The sequence below is a fragment of the Lepidochelys kempii genome, chromosome 5 (assembly GCF_965140285.1).
Source record: "Lepidochelys kempii isolate rLepKem1 chromosome 5, rLepKem1.hap1, whole genome shotgun sequence".
NCBI lineage: Eukaryota > Metazoa > Chordata > Testudines > Cheloniidae > Lepidochelys > Lepidochelys kempii.
This window is the reverse complement of record NC_136384.1, coordinates 99970937-99994062: the sequence shown is the minus strand read 5'-3', so window position 1 is coordinate 99994062 and position 23126 is coordinate 99970937. Positions and strand designations below refer to the sequence as shown.

General features: G+C 40.5%; 1 protein-coding gene across 9 annotated transcripts in view; it reads right to left on the bottom strand.

The window, feature by feature from the left end:
* The window catches only part of PTAR1 (protein prenyltransferase alpha subunit repeat containing 1), a 183559-nt gene that overhangs the window by 153118 nt on the left and 7315 nt on the right, over positions 1-23126 (bottom strand). For 8 of the 9 annotated variants that reach the window (XR_013635840.1, XM_078852887.1, XM_073345206.2 and 5 more), the window contains exons 3-5: positions 11049-11115; positions 4498-4602; positions 529-742 (exon numbers count right to left, since the gene is read on the bottom strand). Coding sequence is in view for 8 of the 9 variants with exons in the window: in XM_078852887.1 (XP_078709013.1) it covers positions 529-742; positions 4498-4602; positions 11049-11115 (386 nt within the window). In the remaining variant the exon portion in view is untranslated. The remainder of the gene's footprint in view (positions 1-528; positions 743-4497; positions 4603-11048; positions 11116-23126) is intronic. The other variant, XM_078852886.1, reaches the window with a different exon arrangement.

The following is a 23126-nucleotide window of genomic DNA, read 5'->3' as shown; positions in this document are numbered from 1 at the left end:
TGCTGATTTATTAAACTCAGCATAAACTGGGATGAAGGGTGTCCTTGAATTTCATGAAAATGCTTATAAGCACCACTTTTCTGTTTCTGAATTGCCTGGTCTCTTTATCCTATACTAGTCCTCTATGCACACATTCTGACATCACAAAATGACATGAAAGAACACTGGTAGTGAAACTAAAAGGGGAATATTAAGAGTATTGGAATGACATCTGTTGCATAATATCTTTTGTTCTAATGGGCTCTTACAGATTACACCAGCACAGAATTTATGCTCAGGCCTCTGCTTCATCTCCCAGACTCTCATTTACCCTCTATCAATTAAGCACCAACAGATGGGTGCAAGTTATATTGATCAGAACATGACAAAGCAACAGAACAGTCCTTGTCCCTGGAATGCTTATTCTTCTAAAGCATTAATTGTGTACATCAGTTTAACACCACCTCTTTCACAGCACATTGCTTTATGATGATCCAGATTTAAAATGTATAAATTCTGCTTAGGCGTTTATACATTCCAGTATTGTACCTTGACATCCAGCTTTCCCAAACGCTGTAAAATCCAGATACGGTGGGACCAGGCATTGTAGTTGCTTGGGTATCTCCCAGCAGCTTCACAGCAGACATCCATTTCCTCCTGCACTAATCGTTGAATTCTTTCCACAGGCATTGTTCCCAAGTTCCCTTTAGTTACAAGAGTTGGCAAGGAGTTTTCCTGAATTAGTTGTTGCAGCACCCATCGTCTGGTTAAATGGTGTAGAGGGTTAACAATGCAAAAGCAGTTTTAAGAGAAAAAAACATTTTGTTCCTTATTTCACTATATAAATTGACCAAAATATGTGGAGTTTTCCATCATCTTAATTCAGGGTAAACTGGAGGTTGGGGGAAGAAACAGACTAAACATAAAACCTGTGAGCTATTCAGATACAGAAAGTCTTCAGTTAATGGACACATTTAACAGTGTCTAACTTCAGCTCTCTTTTTTATTTATGGTTATTGGTCATATCCAATCTTGAGAATTTGGGAAAGTCAATAAAAAAAAAAGTTACCAAAATAACTGAATATACAAAATTCGCCAAAAAAAATCATGGAATATTTAAATAAGATTTTGAAGAATTCCCTTTTCACAAGACATCCATCGTGTTAAAGTGAGGTTTTATGCTGAAAAGGGATTATGTACAAATACCTTCTTACTCAACAGATCTGCACCCTGTGTGGATTCAGTTATATCTACTGACTTTAGTCACAAAAGAAAAAAAGACTTCACTGCTTTTTACTCGTTAGCCCCGCAGAGTCACTACAGCTAAGAGCAATTGAATGGGATTCTATTTCTTCTTGTGTATCATTAACAGAACTGTTTACTAATTTCCAATCAGTTACACTTGTGCTACACTGAAAGCAATGGACGTACACAGGCATCAATTTCTCCTGCAGAACCCTTTATTACTGGTGATGATATAGAAGGAATAAATAAAAGAAACCCAGCTTAACTCGGAGGTCCCAGGCAGAGATTGCTGGGCTAGCAGTTAGGAAACAAAACACCTTTTTACTAGGAAATTAGTCACATTTAAGCTGGAATTGTTGAGACAAACAGATTCCCCCATTGTATTTTATTTGTAATAGGCACTTTAGAGTAGAATTGCATTTTAAGAAAGTCACTGCCTCAAAACTACAATAGATGTACTGACTGCTTAGACAACCTTTGTGTCAAAGTAAAGCTGCTAACAAGTATATTTGTCCTATCAAATTAATTTCAAATATCTTTTATTAAAAAAGGTATTGCAGACATAGGATGGTCAACGACAGCATGTAAACAGACAGTGCTGCAAGAGGGGATTCTATGGAAAGCTGAGTGGAACTCTCGATCAGGACCAACAAGCTTTAACAGCTGAGACCGAAAAAGTTACTCCCTTTTATCCACTTTGGTAGCATTTGAAATGACAGTGAGCCAACACAATGTCATTCCATCTGCTTGAAGAAAGGTGAACTTTTTCCTTAATAAAGCTTTAAAAATTAAAGTTAACCAGTCAAAAATAGCTTATTCATAAGATTACAAAATTGTATAAAACTCACTAAGTGACAGCATCAACTTGAAATCTAACTGGTTTAACAAAAGTGGTTTCAGGTACTCCATCTGCTCCACAGTCTTTCTACCAACTTTTGTTATTTTACATTCTCCTGCCCTGTCCCCCCGCTTCTTTTTTAAGAATGTCTCTCTCCCCCGATTAGTGTGTGCAAAACCCACGTCAAGAACAGAGGAAACTTGCTGACCAAATACTGTATAGGAGAAACATGAAAAACTAACTATATATAAATATCATTCAGTAACCTTGGCTGTTACTTAGAAAACAATAGTAGATAAAATTTTGAGGGGAATGTGATTTTTAAATTGACTGCCTCTCTAATCTGAGATCAAGAACACTGGATCACGCCTGTTATTTGTAAGTTTGCTTCTGATATGACATTCATTGTAGCTGAAGGAGGGCAGCAGGTCAAACCACAATCTTTGATTACTTCATTTAGAAGAGCAGATCCATGTCACAAATGCAGCAAAACCTATGATACCCAAACATGTTTTTTTTGCTGCTCACATACCTCAAAGTGCCAAAATGCAAAAGTGGGACATAGTGAGTAACAAAGACCCAAAATGAGAGACAAAATCTGTTTATGCAGGAAAATTAAATGGCCAAAGAGTCATTCCTTTAACATAAATAAAGCATAAAATAACTAACTTCTGATTCTTTATTTCCAGGTAAATAACTTTTAATACTAAATGTGAAGGGCAAAAATGTGTGTGAAGGAACACCTGACTTTTCTTTATTTCTTAAGAATGTCACTGTTTGAGAACGACATACTTGACTTCAGGTACATTACATATTACATGGTGCAGTTAATAGTCCAGCATTGTCTAACATGAAGAAGTTTGAGGCAGCTATCACTAAATCATGGCACTTGCAACTTATTTCTCTCCTCTCCATCACATCTACCTTCCTTTTCATTCTGTATAATGTAGTTACATAAAGCAAAGCAGTCAAATAGCGTGAATAAAGTAGAGGTGGTAAAAAGAAATTGCAGGATTAGAAAGTTAAAAACCAGCATAACTACAATTAAATTCTTCAATTCTGGTTCCACACCAACACTATTAAAGCAAAATACCAGAAAGGGATGCGTGCGTGCATGTGTGTCTAACTAATCCTGGCAGAATTCAATTTTTTTCTATTTTTACTTTTAAGATTTTCTTTTGATTTTCATTTTTACAGCTGTGGTGGGTAGGGTTGGGGACAGGGCAGTATTAACACTACGGTTGCAGGGAACTCTCTGTGTGGCTGAGGACACCAGGGTACAACATGTGGGGGAGGCTGCAGTTGTCCTGGCCCAGTGGAGCAGAGACCCCTGGTCAGGACTGTAAGAAGGAGGAGGAGCCCCCACCTCAAAGGGAAGTCCACCCCGCTGCTGAACAGTTTCTGCCTGGGAATGGCTCTGACACTCCTAGATAGTGAGTGAGTGGATGAGGCTGTGACAACAGAGCTGCAGAGGGTTCCCTGCATGGTTACAGGGCCAGTGACACTGGATCCCTGAAGGCACAAGGTCTGAGGAAGGCTGGGCTCCCGGTGGGGTGTAGTAGAGACCCCTAGTCAGTGCCATGAGGAGGAACTGTCCCTGGCTGCAGGGGACACCACATCACTGCTGAATGGCTTGTGGTCAGGGACAGAGCCATTCAGCAGTGGGGTGACCTCCTCCACAGCCAGGGACAAGGACAACAACTTCTCGCAGATCTGGCTAGGGTCTCTGCTCCACTGGGCCAGAACTACATCCTTCCCCTACCATATGCCTGCAGGCATCAGGTGTCACCAGCCCCAAACACCACCAGGAGTGTGGGAGCCATCCCGAGGTATTTGGGATTTGATGCATTTGACTGAGCACTGGGTTGCTTTTTTATTTTAGAAAAATACCTTTTGTTATTGCTCAGTAAGGGAGACGTTGTCATTGCATAATCCCATGGCTGGTGAAAATATAGTCATAAGGAAAAATATCAGAGTACAGTAATGGGATATAACCTAGCTACAATTACAAAATTTATTTTTTAATGTATCCTGGTTCTCTGGCAGGTCTACAATATGAACAGGTTAATGGCAAATAAAAAAAAGTAAAATATGAAAAACCTAGCATTAATTTGATGGCAATTTTCAAGCAGTCACACTGGGAATACAAAACGAAGAAAAAATTACACACCACTCTAGTTATAATAAAAGACATGTAACATGCAGAAACACATATTTGACTTGAACACTAAGTCCTACACATAGTTGATCAGATTCTTAAAAAAAAAAAAAAAAGCAATGAATTTTACACTAGATTGTTTGGAAATCTGCTGTTTCCAGATGCTTGCCTCCATTCACCAGCTTCCCTACCCCAAACTCAGATAGAAGTATGAAAATATATTGGGGGGGAAGGCGGGGAGGGAAGGGAAGGAAAGGGAAGAGAAAAAAAGAGAAACCTGTGAATCCATGTTTCTGGGCTTTTCGGAAACTTAGTTAATGCCAGTTTTCCAAGATGTAAATCCTTAACTGGACTTAAAGTGCCAGATAATATTAGTTCTTTCCTGTGAAAGAAAAAAACATTCCATTTGTACACCTAATTTAAGGGTGCATGTCATTTTCTTTGAAACATAATACAGCCAACTATGATATCCAGAATATAAACCTTAAAAATTACAAAAACTTCAACAATTGATAAAGCCATTTTACTGTAACAAGATAGAGTGTTTTCAAAGCAAAAATCTGTGTTCTACATTTTGAATTGGACAAACGGTCTATATTTCTGTCCATGGTAATTCATCCTGAAATGATGACCCAACTTTACAAAGTGGATCTGTTCCTGAGTTGCACAATATTTTGCAGTAGAAAACTTAACATGTGCTATCATTGGCATACAAAACAATTTTTTGACTGATTAAGGTTAATTTTAAACACCCTAGAGCTATCTTCCAAAGCCTTCCCATAAGATATACACATTTCAAAAAGACAGTTATGCACAAGCAAGCTTCACTGATGTCAACAGAAGTTACATATATGTAATTGATAATTAAAAGCTACAAAAGACAAGCACTCATGAAATTACTATTGTGATTCAAGACAGTAGCATCACTATTATTTTACATTTTAAAAGCATCTTAATGAAATAATTCTCTACACAAATATAAATAGATTGAAACAGGGTTTAAGGTTGGTATTAGGAATCACTAACTTAGAGGCCAAAAAAAAAAAATTATATATCTCAATTAAAAGTTACTGTAGGGTTGTTTTTGCTGGTTTTTAAAATCAATTTGGAAAGCCAGACAATTCTAGGTTTAGTTACTCGTTAACATAATATTTAGTAAAAGACTTCCCAAACCTTAATTCTCATCCTGTCTGTCACAACCCCTCCCCTGCACACTTGTGAGACAGACACATTATGGTGAAATCTTTGAGAAGCCTGAAGCTATATGGATTTCATATCAGTCCAGACACCTGTATAGCAATGAGATGCTGCCAGCACAAAGCTCGATTCTGAGCACTGGGAGACCTGAGCACTGGGAGCACTGAGAACCCTTAAGCATATGCTTAGATAAGAATGAGTAGTTCAATGAAAGTAAAGAAAAAAATGCCTAACGTATTTCCACAGAGGTCTGATTTAATTCCCCCATGCATGACTAAAGAATGAAAGGAGGTTGAAAATTTTCATTCTAAAAGATGTCAATGTGACAGCACTAGTAAATGAAGTCAGTTATTTCTAGAACAACCAGATCTTTTAAATGAGAAACTAGGACAGCTACTTCAGAACAGGATGGAAAAAAGGGGAAAGTATGGCATAGGATGGCTTAACTGATGGGACAGAAAAGAGAGCACCCCTTTCTTTTTTCTCCTTCTTCCCATTACCCTCCCCTGTTTCAGGATTAAAAGCATATCATGTTACAATAAGATGTGGCTGCAAGAAAAACAGTATCCCCTCACTATCCCCTTTACTGTTATCTCCCAGGTCCAAACCTGCAACTGTATTTTTACACTATGGCCCCAATCCAGCAAAGCCTTAAGCATATGATTAACTTTAAGCAAATGAGCATGGTCTCACATTCTAGAATGGAATTACTCATGTCAATGTCCTTAAAGTTGAGCCTGCCTTTAAATGTTTGCTGGATCAGGAGCTATATCTGCGGGCCCAGTTCCATCCACCCACCCACACAACCAACCTCCCCTGCTCTAAGACCAACTTTATTTATTGCTCTTACGGTCCCTCACCTATGTTTCATATTCTTATATTTTCTATCCTTTTGCCTAGCTATCTCAAAGACGACATGACCATTGTGTAGAAGCTAAATGAATTCTTTCCAGCAGTCTTCACTGCAGTTGATGTGAGGGAGATTCCCACACCTGAGCCATTCTTTTTAGGTGACAAATCTGAGGAACTGTCCCAGACTGAGGTGTAAGTAGAGTAAGTTTTGCAACACATTGATAAATTATACCGTAAGTCACTAGAACCAGATGATATTCACCCAAGAGTTCTGAAGGTACTCAAATATGAAACTGCAGAATTATTACCTTTGGTTTGTAACCTATCGCTTACCAGGTGACTGGAGGATAGCTAATGTAATGCAGATTTTTAAAGAAGGCTCCAGAGGCAATCTTGGCAATTACAGGTTGGTAAGCCTAACTTCAGTACCAGGCAAACTAGTTGAAACTACAACAAAGAACAAAATTATCATGTACAGCTATGTATCTGATAAGTTGGGGAAGAGTCAACATAGCTTTTGTAAAGGAAAATCATGCCTCGCCAATCTATTTGAATTCTTTGCGGGTGTCAACAAGCATGTGGGCAAAGGTGATTTAGTTGATATAGAGTACTTGGACTTTCAGAAAACTTTTGACAAGGTACCAGACCAAAGGCTCTTAAGCGAAGTAAGCAGTCCTGGGATAAAAAGGGAAGGTCTTCTCATGGCTAGATAACTGGTTAAAAGATAGGGCACAAAGAGTAGGAACGGTCAATTTTCATGAGAGAGGTAATTAGCAGGGTAGTCCAAGAATCCGTACTGGGATCTGTGTGTTGAACATTTTCATACATGATCTGGAAAAAAGGCTTAAGGGTGAGGTGGCAAAATTTGCAGATGATACAAAATTACTCAAGATAGGTAAGTCCAAAACTGACTGCAAAGAGATCTCACAAAACTGGGTGACTTGACAACAAAATAGTACATAAAATTAAATGCTGATAAGTGCAAAATAATGCACATTGGAAAACAATCTCAACTATTCATCCAAAATGCCAAGATCTAAATTAGATGTTACCACTCAAGAAAGATCTTGGAGTCTCTATGGATAGTTCTCTGAAAACATCTACTCACTGTGCAGTGGCAGAAATAAAGCTAACAATGTTAGGAACTATTAGTAAGGGGATACATAAGACAGTAAATATCAAAATGCTACTATATAAATCCATGGTATGCCCACACTTTGAATACTGTGTGAAGTTGTGGTCACCCTATCTCAAAAGAGATATATTATAATTGGAAAAGGTGCAGAGAAAGGCAATGAAAATTATTGGTGTATAGAACAACTTCCATATGAGGAGAGATTAAAAAAAGACAGGAAAGAGAAAAAGACGACTAAGTGGGGATATGACAGAGGTCTATAAAATCATGAATGGCATGGAGAAAGTGAATAGGAAGTGTTATTAACCCATCACATAACACAATAGGCAGCAGGTTTAAAACTAACACAATGTACGGTCAATCTGTTCAGCTCATTGGCAGGGGATGTTGTGAAGGTCAAAAGTATAAATGGGTTAAAAAAAAAGAATGGAGATAAGTTCATGGAGGATAGGTCCCTCAATGGCTATAAACCAAGATGGTCAGATGCAGTCCCATGCTTCGTGTGTCCCTAATTCTCTGACTGCCAGAAGCCGGGACTGGACGACACAGGATGGATTACTTGATAACTGCCTTGTTCTGCTCATTCCTTCTGAAGCACCTGGCAATGGCCATTGGTCAGAAGGCAGAATATTGGCCTAGATGGACCATTAGTCTGACCCAGTATGCACATTATGTTCTTGTATACTTCCATTAAAAAAAAAAATGGATTCAACTTTCAGCAGCAATACAGCTACAGAGAACATTACTTATAGCAACACCTGAGAAGTTCACATATGGGTTCAATGGTGGTTTTTCTGTTTAAAAGCCTCATGAACTTTATCATTTCAAGAATACCCGAAGATACATTTTTCTCATGATAGCCAACCCTTTACTATGACTGCCACATTTCCCTTTTCTTTAATCAATGACACTTCAAAAATCAGTTCATAGCACCAACCTGGATAATTATATTATAGGCTGGGAAAAAAATACTTGCTTTATCTGGATCTGACAGCTATTCACCACAAATAGTCTTAATGGGCTGATTTCTTTATTTTTCCAACTGCAAGAAACCTATTGAACTGAGCAAATCTCCATGTCTAAACATTTAAAACCACCTAAATTTAAAGCGGCAATTTCTTGTTTAAAACCCCCCAAACTATTATTTAAAACTGTCCCTGGCCCTTGTGTGCGGGTGGAAAGAATATGGAAAGAGCCTTTCCCCGCTTCTGAGCCCTGGTGCAAGGGGGATCAATTGCTGTCTCTGTGCTTAGGGGAGTGCAATGAACTGCTTCTATTGGGCATCGCCAGGAAGAGGGAGGGAAGTCCCTGCGCCTCCTCTGTGTACACTGGGAAAGTAGGGCTATGCTATGGTCAAGCCTGCACAGTTCCTATGTGGACTGAAAAAATCAGAGGACATGCTTGGGATAGTTCATATCCGCATCCCTTCTCCCATTTAGAGGTATGTCTAAATATCATAGTATGACTCAGAGTCTGATATTCAGCTTGGACGACCAGCCGTGCCATTAGAAAATGGAATATTGGAGTCTCAAAATAATCAAGGTGTGACACCCTGATGGAGGTAAAATTAAAACAATGACAGCTATGGAGAAGGTCAATCTCACGTTTGCAACAAACGAATTAGGGGGAAGTGTGAAGGCGGTACCAATTACAGAAAAGCTGAGGGAAACCCAGCTTAGATGGTTTGGGCATGTGAAAAGATCAGAAGTATGTAGAGGAAACAGGGCACTAAACTTAGAAGTGGAGGGTAAGAGAAGGGTTGGAAGACCCAGAACTATATGGATGGATGTTATACAAAAAGATTTGATTAGCTGCAGAGTATCTGAGGAACTGGTTCAAGACAGACTGGAATGGAGAAGGACTCAAAAAAGCTGACCCCCATATAGAGGGGACTAAGGCTAGAAGCAGCAGCAGCAATGAAGGTCAATCAAGCACCTTCTCTCACAATACTGGAACCAGGAGACATCTAATTAAAAAGCAGAAAACTGCCTTTAATAACTGATAGAAGAAATAGTAACCCTTTCTTTCTCTTTTACACAACATATAATTAACCTGTGGAACTCTTTACCTCAAAACGTTATTGACAGCCAGAACTTAGGAGAAATTTAAAAGATTAGCAGAACTCAAAAAGGGGTTAAGCACTGACATGGGTAACAACTTCCAGTTTCATAAACGGTGGTATAACTTTAAAAAGGGATGTAGTATTCAGGGCAACCATTACTCACTTGACATTAGGAAAAAACTTCCCTTATGAGCAGGTTATTTTATAATTGTCTATTATGTGTATTTCACACATTCCTGTGAAGTATCCGGTATTAGCAACTGCTGGAGATTGCATAGTTGACTAAATAGACCATTACTCCAATACACTTGGTGAAGTCCTGTGTTGTACAGGGAGTGGAATCAAAGTCCTGAATTCTAATCCTGGCTCTGCCAACAACTTGCTATGTCAGGTTGAGCAAATGGCTTCGCTTTCCTGTCTGAGCTTCCCTAAACTATAAAATGAGCACAATGGCAATTTTAAACCTATATGTAAAACAATATAAAAATGATAAGTACTATTATGATGTTCCTAGGTGACAAGGAGCCCTCAGTTTCCTCTCTTCCCAGGTGGTTGTAAAGAAGAGAATGTGTACGCGTGTTCATTCTAGTAGCCCCTTTCCTCATGGCTGCAGTGGGTAGGGATCTCAGGGTAGGTCTGCATTCTAAACTTACATCAGCACAACTACGTCACTCAAGGGTGTGAAAAATCCACACCCCTGAGCAATGCAGTTATACTGATCTAACCCCCAAGGTAGACAGCACTAGGTTGATGACAGGGTTTCTGCTGCCGACACAGCTACCGCCTCTCATGGAGCTGAATTAGCTTTCTTGTCAGTGTAGTCACATCTTCACTGAAGCACTACGGCACTGGTGCAGCTCTGCCGCTGCAGCATTTTAATTGTACACCTGTCCTAAGAGCATCAGACTGCTCAGTGCTGCCTAGACTGCCCCAGGAGTCAGGCAAGAGTGGAAATACTCTTTAGAGCAAAGCTTCATTTGCATTACCTGTTGTCAGCAAGAGGGAACCAAATGCTGATCAAATGTGAAGTCTGGATGAGTGTGACATCCCTAGCTCTTGAGCAAAATAAAATCTAAGTATTTAACATACTATCTTAATGGATTACATTGAAGGAAGCTACCTATCAATAAATTTTTTGCCAACTACCTTATATAGTCAGTTTAATACCAATGTGAACAAAAGAATCATAGTTCACATAATTATTCATTGGGGTAACTTCATACAACACATTGACTCGAAATATGCTAGTAAGCAGAGATGCAGTTTTATATTAAATTTGATCTAAGATAAAAATGTTCACCGATACATGAACAGGATCAGTAACCTCTGGTAAAATATATTCTTTATCTTCAGATTAAGGGTTATGCCACTTTATTTGTGCTGAAAATATATATTACTGTACTGTAAAATGCAACAGACTAGCTACAAAGGAAATCAGGAAGGAAAAGATTTTAAAAGTTCTTTCAGCACATCTTATCAAAACAGCAGTGTTAAATCCCACTTAAAACAAAGCTTACGGCGGACTCAGATTTAAGGCGGCTGACCAAGCTCTTTGTGATACCATTTGCTGAGTGCGACATACCTTACATTCCATGCAGTGGTGAAGTCTGGGTTTAGTAGTAGCAGCGTACATGTGATATCTATCAATTCTAAAAGATTAAAAAAAAAAAATCCATGAATGATTAACAGTGGTAAAATAAAACATCAAAACTTCTCCTCTCTTTATGCCCCCATACTTTTTCAAAGCCTCTTCTCTCTGACTCATTCTTATTGCAATACACCTCTGGGAAATATTGCTGAGTTCCAGTCCAGAGAAAGAGGTAGCTCAAACTGGAAGGATGACACACAGTTGGTTTAGTTTCTTCTCCTTCCATGTTGAGTACTTAAAATAAGTACCCACCTCTTGGGTTCACTGACCTCTACAAACTCCACTATAATGACTTGGAATCATGGTTCTCCTCCCCCTGGACAACTATGATTCAAAAAGACAATATTCTTACGTGAATTAAAAGCTACTGGATAGCTCTGAAACAGAGAGCTTGTATGGGATCTTTGAGCATTCTAGTCCATTTAGTTATTAAAATTGAAATACACTGTGTGACTTAAACACATGCAAAGTTCTTAAAATTGTTGAAAAATTGTTGATTGAGATCTTAACACTCAAAACTACAATCATCTCCTGGAACAGCAAAACTCTTTAAGAACTCTGCACTGCAGATAGCAATTCGCTATAGCTATTCTATGCTACATACTTTTACCTGCAACTAAATAACCACTACAAAAATTGCACCTATGGAAAGGGAAAATCCCCTACAACTATGGATTAGTAACAGAGAACATCAAAAATTTAGAAAGTTGCACAACTATGTAACAGAAAATATTTTTAAAAGACTCTGAATAGGCTGCCTCTCCAAAGATTGAGACACTGTGACTAATCACTAAATAAGAAACAGACATACCCATAAACATTTGTTTTTCTACTCCCCTTTAGACACTGCAGACTCTAAATTTCTACATATATTTAATGATGTAATAAAACTGGAAGCAGCTATGTGGGTGGCTGACAAACAGAAGAGTTATTCTATTCTAGCCTTTCCTTTCCTTTCCCTCCTGTATTTTGCTGCACTAATCAATTAGTTTGATGCCTACCTAGGTAAAAAACACTTAGTGTTATATGCCATCTCTCATAAAACACAGTGATAATTCTCAGTGTCTCAGGTTTGGTTCTTTAACTCTTTCTTCCAAAAGTCACAAAATCAGGTCAATTAAATCTTCCCCGGCATTACAATTCTTAAATATAAATGAGCTGGGTAAGAAGCAGCAGCAGTACACAGATACTCTCCAAAATACAAGCAAAATTATCAGTGCTTTTGCTCGCAAGACTGTTAGTCTAGATTCTTAACTGTTCAATTTAATTTGAATAATATATTCAAAAGGTTGTAACACCAAAGTAATTTGCCAACAAAACAAGTTTTTTCAGTTCAGCTGCATTCTCATAAAGGAGAAGCACTGGATTACAATTTGTTTTAAGAAAAAAGAGCTAGGGATGGGGAGAAAAAGCAGGGGGTATATACAGAGAGCTAAATCCATGGATGGTTCAGTTAAGATGACTGGACATACAGAAAACTAGTAATTAACTGACTATATGTAACTACAATGGGGAACATTAATCTCCAAAGGCCCAGGGTGGTCCACAAGCAATTCTCTGTGCAAGCCTAGCCAGATGCACCCTTCATTTGGGATTTCTGCCAGAGAAAGGTGAATTTAATCACATGAAATTCCATAGCCTTGGCCATCAAGGCTCCTGTCTAGGAGCCTGATGCAGTGAACCAGTGCATCCGTTGGCACCTTATCAATATGCTCAAGTGCAGCCAGCACCACCCACAGTTACATAAAACTTGGAAAAAAATAAATTGCATATTAGAGATGAGCCAAAGCCCTGTATCTGGATTTTAGGGGTTTGGGCAGACTGGGACCTGAAACCAGCTCATGTAGGCCCCGATCCAGCAAAGTACTTAAGCACATGCTTAATTTTAAGCATGTGAATAGTCCTATTAAAGTACATGGGATTATGCATGTGCTTAAAGTTAAACATGTGATTAAGTACTCTGCTGATTACAGGCCTTATGGTTTTGGTTTTGCTAACCCAAAACTTGACCAACAAGGCTTAGCAAAAGCACTGCTGGTTTTATCCATTACTAGATCACCACAAGCATCAAGGGATGAAACAAAACCAACTCGGGGGTGCGCAGTAAGATGTGGCTGCTTCAGACACACCTTTTTCACAATAGCTTCTGAAAAATGAGAAGCAAATAAGACAATGGAATATTTAAAATAGTGGTTCCCAAACTGGGGTTCATGACCCCTGGGGGTTCACGAAATGTTACAGGGGGTTCTCGGGAAAAAATTCCCTAATGGTGGAAAGAGCTGTCCCTAGGGACCCCGGGCAGCACAGGGCCAGCAGCCCAGAGTTCCTGGACTTCCAAGAGCTAAGCAGATCAAAGCAAGCATATCTATCACACTGAGGAGATTTAAACTTCAAGACTCCCTATAAGAAATGGAAAGGGAGGTGGATATTTTTTGCTGTTTTTAAAATTAAATAGGCAGCTAGTATTGTTTTTAAAATTATTATACAGAACAAGTTTAAGCTTTGTTGTAACGTGCATTGTTTGCCTGGACTGCTCAAGACCTGAATGCTTGTGTAGGACGAACTCTTTGAGTTGGCTTCTTAAATACCTTCATGCTGTTTCACATCTGATACTCCTTGATGAAACATAGGAGCCTTGTCTTATTACAGGCTTATTCAAAGCTTATACAAGCTATGAAAGTGAGATCTTGGAAGAGTGTTGCCATTTTCATAAATGTAATAAAAGTACCGTAATGATAAATCATAATTAATAATAAATAGTGTGTAATAAGCATGTCATAAAAACAAATTTTATATTTCGAAGATCACTGCTTTTATTAGTTATGCTCATGTAAAGGAGAAAATCCCTGGAAATATTCGTTTTTAGAAGGGAGTTTGCAAGGCTTGACATCTTAGTGAAAGGGGTTCACAGGTTGTTAAAGTTTGGGAATCACTGATTTGAAATATTTATTTATAGTTACAGACATGATAAAAGGCAAAAACTCAAAAGCTCTGATTACACCACCATTACTTAAAAATCACGTTATACAAACATGTCAGCCTTATCCTCTTTCAAAATAGATCAAGAGAATAGAGGAGATAATGACTCTTCTAAAGTAAATTCACCACAAATGCAAGATTCATCTAAGCAACCTACTAGATGGCAAAATGGTAAGGAAGAAAATACAGAGATGGACATACATCACTGCTAAACATGAACCAGCATAACTCCCCCACTTGGGCAGTTGGGATTTTCATATCATTCCTCTGATGGTTTCTCCAATCTGTGATTATTAAAACAGAAAAATCTCTTGAATGTTCAGTATTATAAACTGCAACCTCCTTTCCTCTCAAGACGAGAAAGAGCCCTGAGCATCTTATTTTGTACATTAATAAATAAATGTTTAACCTAAGGTATTACCAATTCCTGCAATGTGACTCATCACTGGTATGGTATGTTTTCCTCCCTTCGTCCATTCTTTAAGTAATATTGTAGGTGTGGCAGGCAGCACTGCCTATCATTAAGGTTGCCTCACATACCCATTATAAGACCCTATTTTCAGATGCTTGTAACTTGGCCAAACTTTAACCATTTGGGCTGAATTTTCCATGCTGGATAGCTGTGTCAGGCTGAAAGTTTTTGGAAAATTTCACCCAGAACAGTTCAACTGTTTCTGAGAACAAGGCTAAGAAAAAATACATTTTGCCAATATAAAAAAAATTGAAATTGGAACATTCTCTTTGAAATACTCTAGTGCCCCCATACTCCGGAGCAGAGATTAGAAATTTGCAAGGAGCACCCTTGTGCGTCAGGAATGTGCCTTTTTCCTGTCCTTGTGAAAATCCACCCAAATTTGGCCAAGTTGTAAACCTCTGAAAAAGACTGCAATTTGAACTTGCTCAATAGGTGGGGCCATGCACAGGAACTGAGAATAGAGAGCATGTCTCTCCTGTGCTCTCAGTGCCCCCCTAGCTGGCACTCAGGAGGAGAAAACCATCTGCTTCAAACGCATATGGAACAAAAAACAGACCAAGGGAAGGGAAAGGACTAGTTTAAGACAAGGAGTCTGGTAAGACTGGCACTGGAGGAGGAGAGAGAAACTAGCTTGGAAGCCAGGAGGAGGAGAATGACTGGGAGCCAGTGGGGGATATTGTGGAGGGAGAGCACAGACTGCATGAGGAGCTGAAGGGAGACTGGCACTGACTGGTCAAGGATACTATGTTTGGGTGTGGGGACAGGGAGGAAAACTGGAAGTCAGTGGGGAGATTGGGACTTAGCAAGCCTCAAGGAGGAAAGTAGGATTGGCTGGGCCAGGATACTGGTACTAGGATGCACAGACAACCTTAATTCTGGCTTTTTCCTAGCTTTTGAGTGCTTGACTTTAAAAATCATTGTTAAGGTTGCAATGTTGTTTTTGTGTGTAATTATTATTACGTAGCATCACTATACAAAGGGTCAACTGTGATAAACAAAATTTTAGCTAAGCTAAATTGGACATTAATTAAGCTAAAATAGTTTAAAAAACAAACTTTGTTTATACTTGATGTGGATGCACTTGCCAAACTAATGTTAATTAATCCTATTAAGAATTACAACCATGTATCAGACAAATTTCCAGGTTAGTGCATCTTATTATGTCAAGGATCAGGAACACCACCAACTTGAAATCTAGTCAGTTTAAATGGAATAATAACTGAAGAGTAAGATTAGTTTCAGACATGACACTTCTGTCCCTCTGTCACTTTTTGTGGTTTTACAATCACATTTTACTATGTTAAAAACATTTCACCCCCTAATGCCACGTGAAAAACCCACAAAAACAAGGGAAGCCAATTGACTATACAGGGAATAGGGTGAAACTATACAAAAATTGTTGTCAAATGCATGAAGAGGACAAACAAAAAAAGTACTTAGAGTCATCTTAGCCATTACTTGCAAAAATAGCAGATTTTTTTCTGTGAGAAGTGAGGGTTTTGAACGTATGGTTCCCTTTATGAATTTTAGGGGCATTTTTTGCCATTCTTTCCATGGAAAGCCATGTGTCAGCCGTAGGACAAAATAGGATTGGTTTCCTGCTGCACCTTTACTTTTCCTGTGACAATACCGCAAAAGTAAGACATGCCTTAGGGTCATATGATTTGTTTACTTTTTAATTCACTCTTAACAGGTCTTTGCTGCTGGGTGTGGTTTATGCAGAATGCAGCAGCATACCTGCTCATTGCACAGGGCTGCTTTCAGAAATGAGAGTCTCTTCAGCTGTAAGAAGTGAATGTGGCCCTAGATTCTTTGTGTTTGTTTTTATTTGGCTGTACCAGAAAATAAAATAAAAAAAGATGACGCGCATGCTTTTCAGCTCACAACTGTAAAAATGAAACCACAAATCTATAGAAATAGGACATTTTAATTTCAAAAGGTACATCTGTTCAGTGGTGAAAAAAGGATTACAACACTTTTAGAATTATGGTACACTAAGAGTAGGGCTCTGATTTTGCAAAGACGTAAGTGTTTAACTTTGAAACCAACAGGACTTACCCATGTCTATGAGGCTATGCACATGCATAAGTCAATACAGAATCAGGGCCACAGTTACCAAGACCGTTACTGTCCAGTTCTCTAAATAGCTACCTTAAGCTATTCTTCTGCTTTCTTTTGAGCAACAAGCATTCACAGTGAAGACAGTAACCAGTTCCTAACCAGAACCATACTACTGGATGCCCTGTAATGCCTAAACAAGCATCTTGATATCACACTCTACATATTAATGCTCTCAATTGTAAATAAAAATATCAGAAACACTCCTTTTATTCCTTGTTGGAATAAAGAAGACTGTGGAGTATACAATGCTAAATAATATGTGGTAACTGAGCATTTTATATCAAATAGACTGAAGATATTCACAATAACCTCTAGTAATCAGCTGAACAATTTGTGATGACACTACACACAGTATATATTCAGTATACATGCATAAAATCTAAACATTATAGGAGGGATCACAAAGTGTGTAGTAAACCTAGGATATTTTAAAACCTTCAGTTTTCCAAAGAAGTTGGAGAAAGCTGTAGTTTAGTAAGATTCTATGGCAAGGTGGCTTAGTCATGGCCCTATTTTTCTGGATTCCAAAAAACTCTGAATTTCCTTCTCTCTATGTAAGTACGTAACAAGGACCAGCTGTAGATTAAGCACTTGTCTCAATAAATAATCAATAACTCATTACAATGTACTTGCTTCTTATGAGATCCTGCTAGCAAATGATGATTATGTATCATTTACTTGCAAGAGTTGATATTTGAAGCAGAGCCATTTATTTTCACTCCTGTATTTAAGATTGTTTACGGAACTTCCAATTATACCAATTGGAAAAGACTAGAATACAATTTCAATTGCCAAACTTTTTCCCACCCAAGAGGCTAATGACTTTAGCACCAATGAGAACCAAATCTATACTTGGCATTATAACCAGAAGAGACCTGCCCACCATGCAAAGTTCTATTAAAAGTGAAAAGGCATTTTGCCTGAGTAAGAAGTGCTGTGTGGGGCTTTAGCATATGAGGATATCACAGTTTAGATTCTAAGTCAAGTAATGTCTACGTTTGGAAGATTATGTATAACAATCTACATGAAAACAAATTCCTTTCTGTAACTCAGTCACAGGATTATTGAATTTTTCGGCATTCATCGTCTCCATCATTTCAGCTTATGAATTCTGCCAAACTTCTCTATCTTGACAAAGGCAGTGTTCAGTTAAGGGTAAAGCATGTTATCCAACACTTAAAGCAGAGTTTGGCATATAAAGCAGGTCATTAATATAGCAGAGTCTTGAGAACATACAGATCATCACTTTAAAAGTTGGACAAACCTGAACAATTTTGCAGACCATCTCGCACCAGGCACTTTTTGTTTGCTTTCTGTTAAAAACAATGGAAAAGGGAGTCTCTCTTCAAGAGAAAAAGACAAAAACCTGGATTTCACACTCTTGAAATATTTGTAAGATGACAGTTTTATGGTCTGTATTTTGGGATGAAAGGACTTCAGACAGGCTCTGTCAGAGACAGAATTAAAAGACTTCAACTTCCGCCCTGAACATTGCTAACAAGAGTAACTGAATGAGCAAATACTGTTTGCAGATCTGAGCCTTACTACAACAAACCACCTGATTCTATGAGAATAGGACAAATTTAGCTAGTAGGGAGCTGGAGACTAAATAAGAACCAATGGTTGCCTTCTTGCTTACATCCAAAAATGAAACAAGCTTTGCATTATATGTTTAATTTGGACTACAGATGTAGAAAGCATTTTTCTGTCTGCTGAGGCTTTTCTAGGGCAGGACTTTTCTATAACAATCTAGGTCCAATCAGGAAATTCTGCATGTGAAGGAACTGCCAGACAATCCACACACACCTCACCGGTGCCTGTATGATAAGCTAATGTTCTGACTAGTCCATCTAAGTCAGCTATCACTTCAAATTCACATTGGTTTCTGATACCATGTCAGACTTAACTATTTATGTTTTGCATTTAAAATTCTTTCTACTGAGGTTTAGAAGAGTTCTCAAACTGAGAATTTGAGATCAGATATGGTCATAGGTTTCTATCAGATCTGAATGCATCAGTAGCAACCAGACCCATGGAAATGATCCAGATCTTGTTATTGTCAAACAGTATTACACTGATGTCACAGTTACAAGGCAAGCTACATTTTAGGCCTTTCAGAGTCCCTTTTGAGTGACTTTTCAAAAGAATGGAACGCTGAAGTCCAACCACTCTGGGACTAGATGTCTGGGTGGGAGCCCCCGTTTCCTAACCAGGTTAACACCGCTGGGGCTTTCACGTTTGGAACCTGTAAGCCCTTTTCCTCCATGATCAGCAAGCTGACTATGATAACCCCCAAACAGCTTCTTCAAAAACAAACCATTTATTATTCATTCACCCAAACATAAATAGCATGCAGAGCAAAGGGTTAGAACAAAAATCCCTATACACACATATTCCCTTATCTAAACCTTAATCTTTCCTTTCAAACTTTGGAAAGTTCCATTCAGCCCAGTTACCTCCATCTCTGGGTTGGGAAAAAATAGTCTGCTTGCTGAAGTTTGTGTGTCTGTGTGTCTCCTTGCATCCCTGTCATGATTAGCCTACTGCACCAGTGGGAAAGGATCCCCATATCCCTAACTCTGATCAGCTAAAGCCATGATAGTCTCAAACTCAGGAACAAAAGCAGATATTTCTTCATGAAAGCCCATTTTTCAGAAACAAATATAGATCCTTTTACCTGATCCCAACAGCACAGCATGAGAACTGTATTAAATGCCATTGGCTGCTTGGAAGAGAGTTCATTCTGGACAATAACCTGCCAACTGAATTGGGTATCAGTAGTGGGGCTGCGGTTATCCAGCAGCAATGAACTCATTGTGCATCAGGACAGAAAGTGGTCCATGACTGGTGGAAACTGTCAGTGCCTTTCTTAGAAATAGCACATTGACAGTCTTTTTATAGGAGATTATATGGCCTTTAATGAAGAAACCATCACTTTGTTTGGACAATATCAAATCTTCTATTTCTGATCATAGAGTATATAGAAAGTTGTGGCAAGACAACTCCCAGTACTGACATGCCAGGTATGTTACCATGTACCATGCCAAGGGCGGACATGCCAAGTATGTTAGCAACAAGGTGGTGGTCAGGGAAAGTGTGGGACCCTTACTGAATGGGGGAAGCAACATAATGACAGATGATGTGGAAAAGCTGAAGTACTCAATGCTTTTTTTGCATTGGTCTTCACAGACAAGGTCAGCTCCCAGACTGCTGCACTGGACAACACAGTATGGAGAGGAGGTGAGCAGCCCTCAGCCGTGAAAGAACAGGTTAAGGACTATTTAGAAAACCTGGACATACACAAGTCCATGGGTCCAGATCTAATGCATCCAAGGGTGCTGAGGGAGTTAGCTGATGTGATTGCAGAGGCATTGGCCACCATTGAAAATTCGTGGCGATCAGGGGAGATCCCAGACGATTAGAAAAAGGCAAATATAATGCCCATATTTAAAAAAGGGAAGAAAAAGAACCCAGGGAACTATACACAAGTCAGCCTCACTTCATTCCCCAGCAAAATCATGGAGCAGGTCCTCAAGGAATCCATTTTGAAGAGGAGAGGAAAGTGATCAGGAACAGTCAACATGGATTCACAAAGGGCAAGTCATGCCTGACCAACCTGATTGTAGAAGGTAAACTGGCTCTGTGGATATGGGGAAAGCAGTGGATGTGATATATATTGACTTTAGCAAAGCTTTGGATACATTCTCACACAGTATTCTTGCTAGCAAATTAAAGAAGTATGGATTGGATGAATGGACTATATGGTGGATAGAAAGCTTGGCTAGGTTGTTGGGCTCAACTGGTAGTGATCAATGGCTCGATGTCTAGTTGGCAGTCTAGTTGGCAGCCGGTATCAAGCGGAGTTGGTCCTGGGGCCGGTTTTGTTCAACATCTTCATTAATGATGGGATTAACTGTACCTTCAGCAAGTTCGCAGAGGACACTAAGCTGGGGGGAGAGGTAGATAAGTTGGAGGATAGTGATAGGGTCCAGAGTGACCTAAACAAATTGGAGGATTGGGCCAAAAGAAATCTGATGAGGTTCAACAAGGACAAGTGCAGAGTCCTGCACTTAGGAAGGAAGAATCCCAAGCACCGCTACAGACTGGGGACCAACTGGTTAAGCAGCAGTTCTGCAGAAAAGGACCTGGGGATTACAGTGGACGGGAAGCTGGATATGGGTCACCACTGTGCCCTTGTTGCCAAGAAGGCCAACGGCATATTGGGCTGTATTAGTAGGAGCATTGCCAGCAGATTGAGGGAAGCCATTATTCCCCTCTATTCGGCACTGGTGAGGCCAAACCTGGAGTACTGCATCCAGTTTTGGTCCCCCCACTACAGAAGGGATGTGGACAAATTGGAGAGAGTCCAGTGGAGGGCAACAAAAATTATTAGGGGGCTGGGGCACATGACTTACGAGAAGAGGATGAGGGAACTGGGTTTATTTATTCTGCAGAAGAGAAGAGTGAGGGGATAGAGTGATAGAAGCATTCAACTACCTGAAGGGGGGGTTCCAAAGAGGATGGGGCTACACTGTGCTCAGTGGTGGCAGATGACAGAACAAGAATAAATAGTCTCAAGTTGTAGTGAGGGAAGTCTAGGTTGGATATTAGGAAACACTATTTCACTAGGAGGGTGGTGAAGCATTGGAATGGGTTACAAGGGAGGTTGTGGAATCTCCATCCTTAGAGGTTTTTATGGCCCATCCTGACAAAGCCCTAGCTGGGATGATTTAGTTGTGGTTGGTCCTGCTTTGAGGAGGGGATTGGACTAGATGACCTCCTGAGGTCTCTTCCAACCCTAATATTCTATGACTCTTGTCACCCTGCGGATATCATGAAGACTGCACGACAGACATTGGTAGACTGTTACCTACCAGTACAAGAGTCCTCTGCACAGTAACCTGGCCTGAAACCTAACAGAGATGGCACCTGCTATTCTGATAAATAACTTCCCCCATCCAGAGACAAGGAAAGTACGCTCATACTCATTCTGCTAGATATATTTTTGGCATATAATGCCATTGTTCACAAAATATTCCAATTCCACCTGCAAGAGACTACGGGTGAACTGAAATAGGTCAGGTTCTCTCCCCCCAAAAATAAACCTGAAGAATCATTAGAGGTAAGGCTACGATTTAATCACAGGTATTTTTCTGTAAAAGTCATGGACAGGTTATGGGCAAGAAACAAAAAAATCACAGCCCGTGACCTGTCCATGACTTATACTAGAGTGGGCAAACTATGGCCCGCATCCGGTCCATCAGGGCTTTGAATTCGGCCCGCAGGATTGCCACCCCTTGGCGGTGCAGTCCCGAACCGCTCCTGGAAGCGAGCGGCACCACGTCCCTGCGGCTCCTGGGGGAGGGAGGGCAGAGGGCTCCGAGTGCTGCCCTGAGCTGCTCCCCCCACCCCCCACAACTCCCATTGGCCGTGGTTCCCCGTTCCCGGCCAATGGGAGCTGGCGAGGGGAGGGGGGCGGTGCCTACCAGCGCCTGCCGGCAAGGGCAACATGCAGAGCCCTCTGTGCCCCCTCCTCCAGGGGCCGCAGTGACATGGTGCCAGCCGCTTCCAGGAGTGGCACGGGGTCAGGGCAGGCAGGCAGGGAGTCTGCCCTGGCTCCAGCGCGTGCCGCTGCCACCCTAGAGCCACTCCGGGTAAGCAGCACTGGGCCAGAACCCGCACTCCAAACCCCCGCCACACCCCAACCCCCTGCCCTGAGCCCCTGCCACACCCCTCCTGCACCTGAACCCCAACCCCCTTCCCTGAGCCCCCTCCCGCACTCTGCAACACCTCCTCTGCCCCAACCCCTTGCCCTGAGCCCCTTCCTGCACACCGCACCCCCTCCCACACCCCGCACTCCCTCCTGCACCCCAAGCCCCTGCCTCAGCCCTACATTCAGGCCCTGCATGCCATTTTCCCACCCAGATGTGGCCCTCGGGCCAAAAAGTTTGCCGCCCCTGGCACTTATACCATAAATACCCCAATAGAATCATAGTGGGAGGGAATAGAATCATATTCTACCCCAATAGAATCATAGTGGGAGGGCCCAGGCGACCAGCGGCTACTCTGGCCGCCGCCGGGGAAGGGAGCCCTGGGAAGCCAACAGCTGCTCCATCTGCTACTCCTCCAGCCAGTCTGACAGCTAACTCCAGGGTCAGCTGCTTGGGCAGTCCTCCGGTCAGCCACAGTGGCCACTGCAGAAGTCATGGAATCCATGATTTCCATGACCTTTGCGACAAACACGGAGCCTAATAATGGGCATCATCCTCCATCTCTAGACTGCTCACAGGCAGAGTTCCAGAAGGCTCAATCATCTTCCTCCATATTATCCAGAATATATATGAAGCTCTTGTGAGAGCTAACAATTCAAAAGTGACTAACATGCCAACATTAGGTTGAAGACAACCAATTCTACACCTCACGTCAAACATAAATTA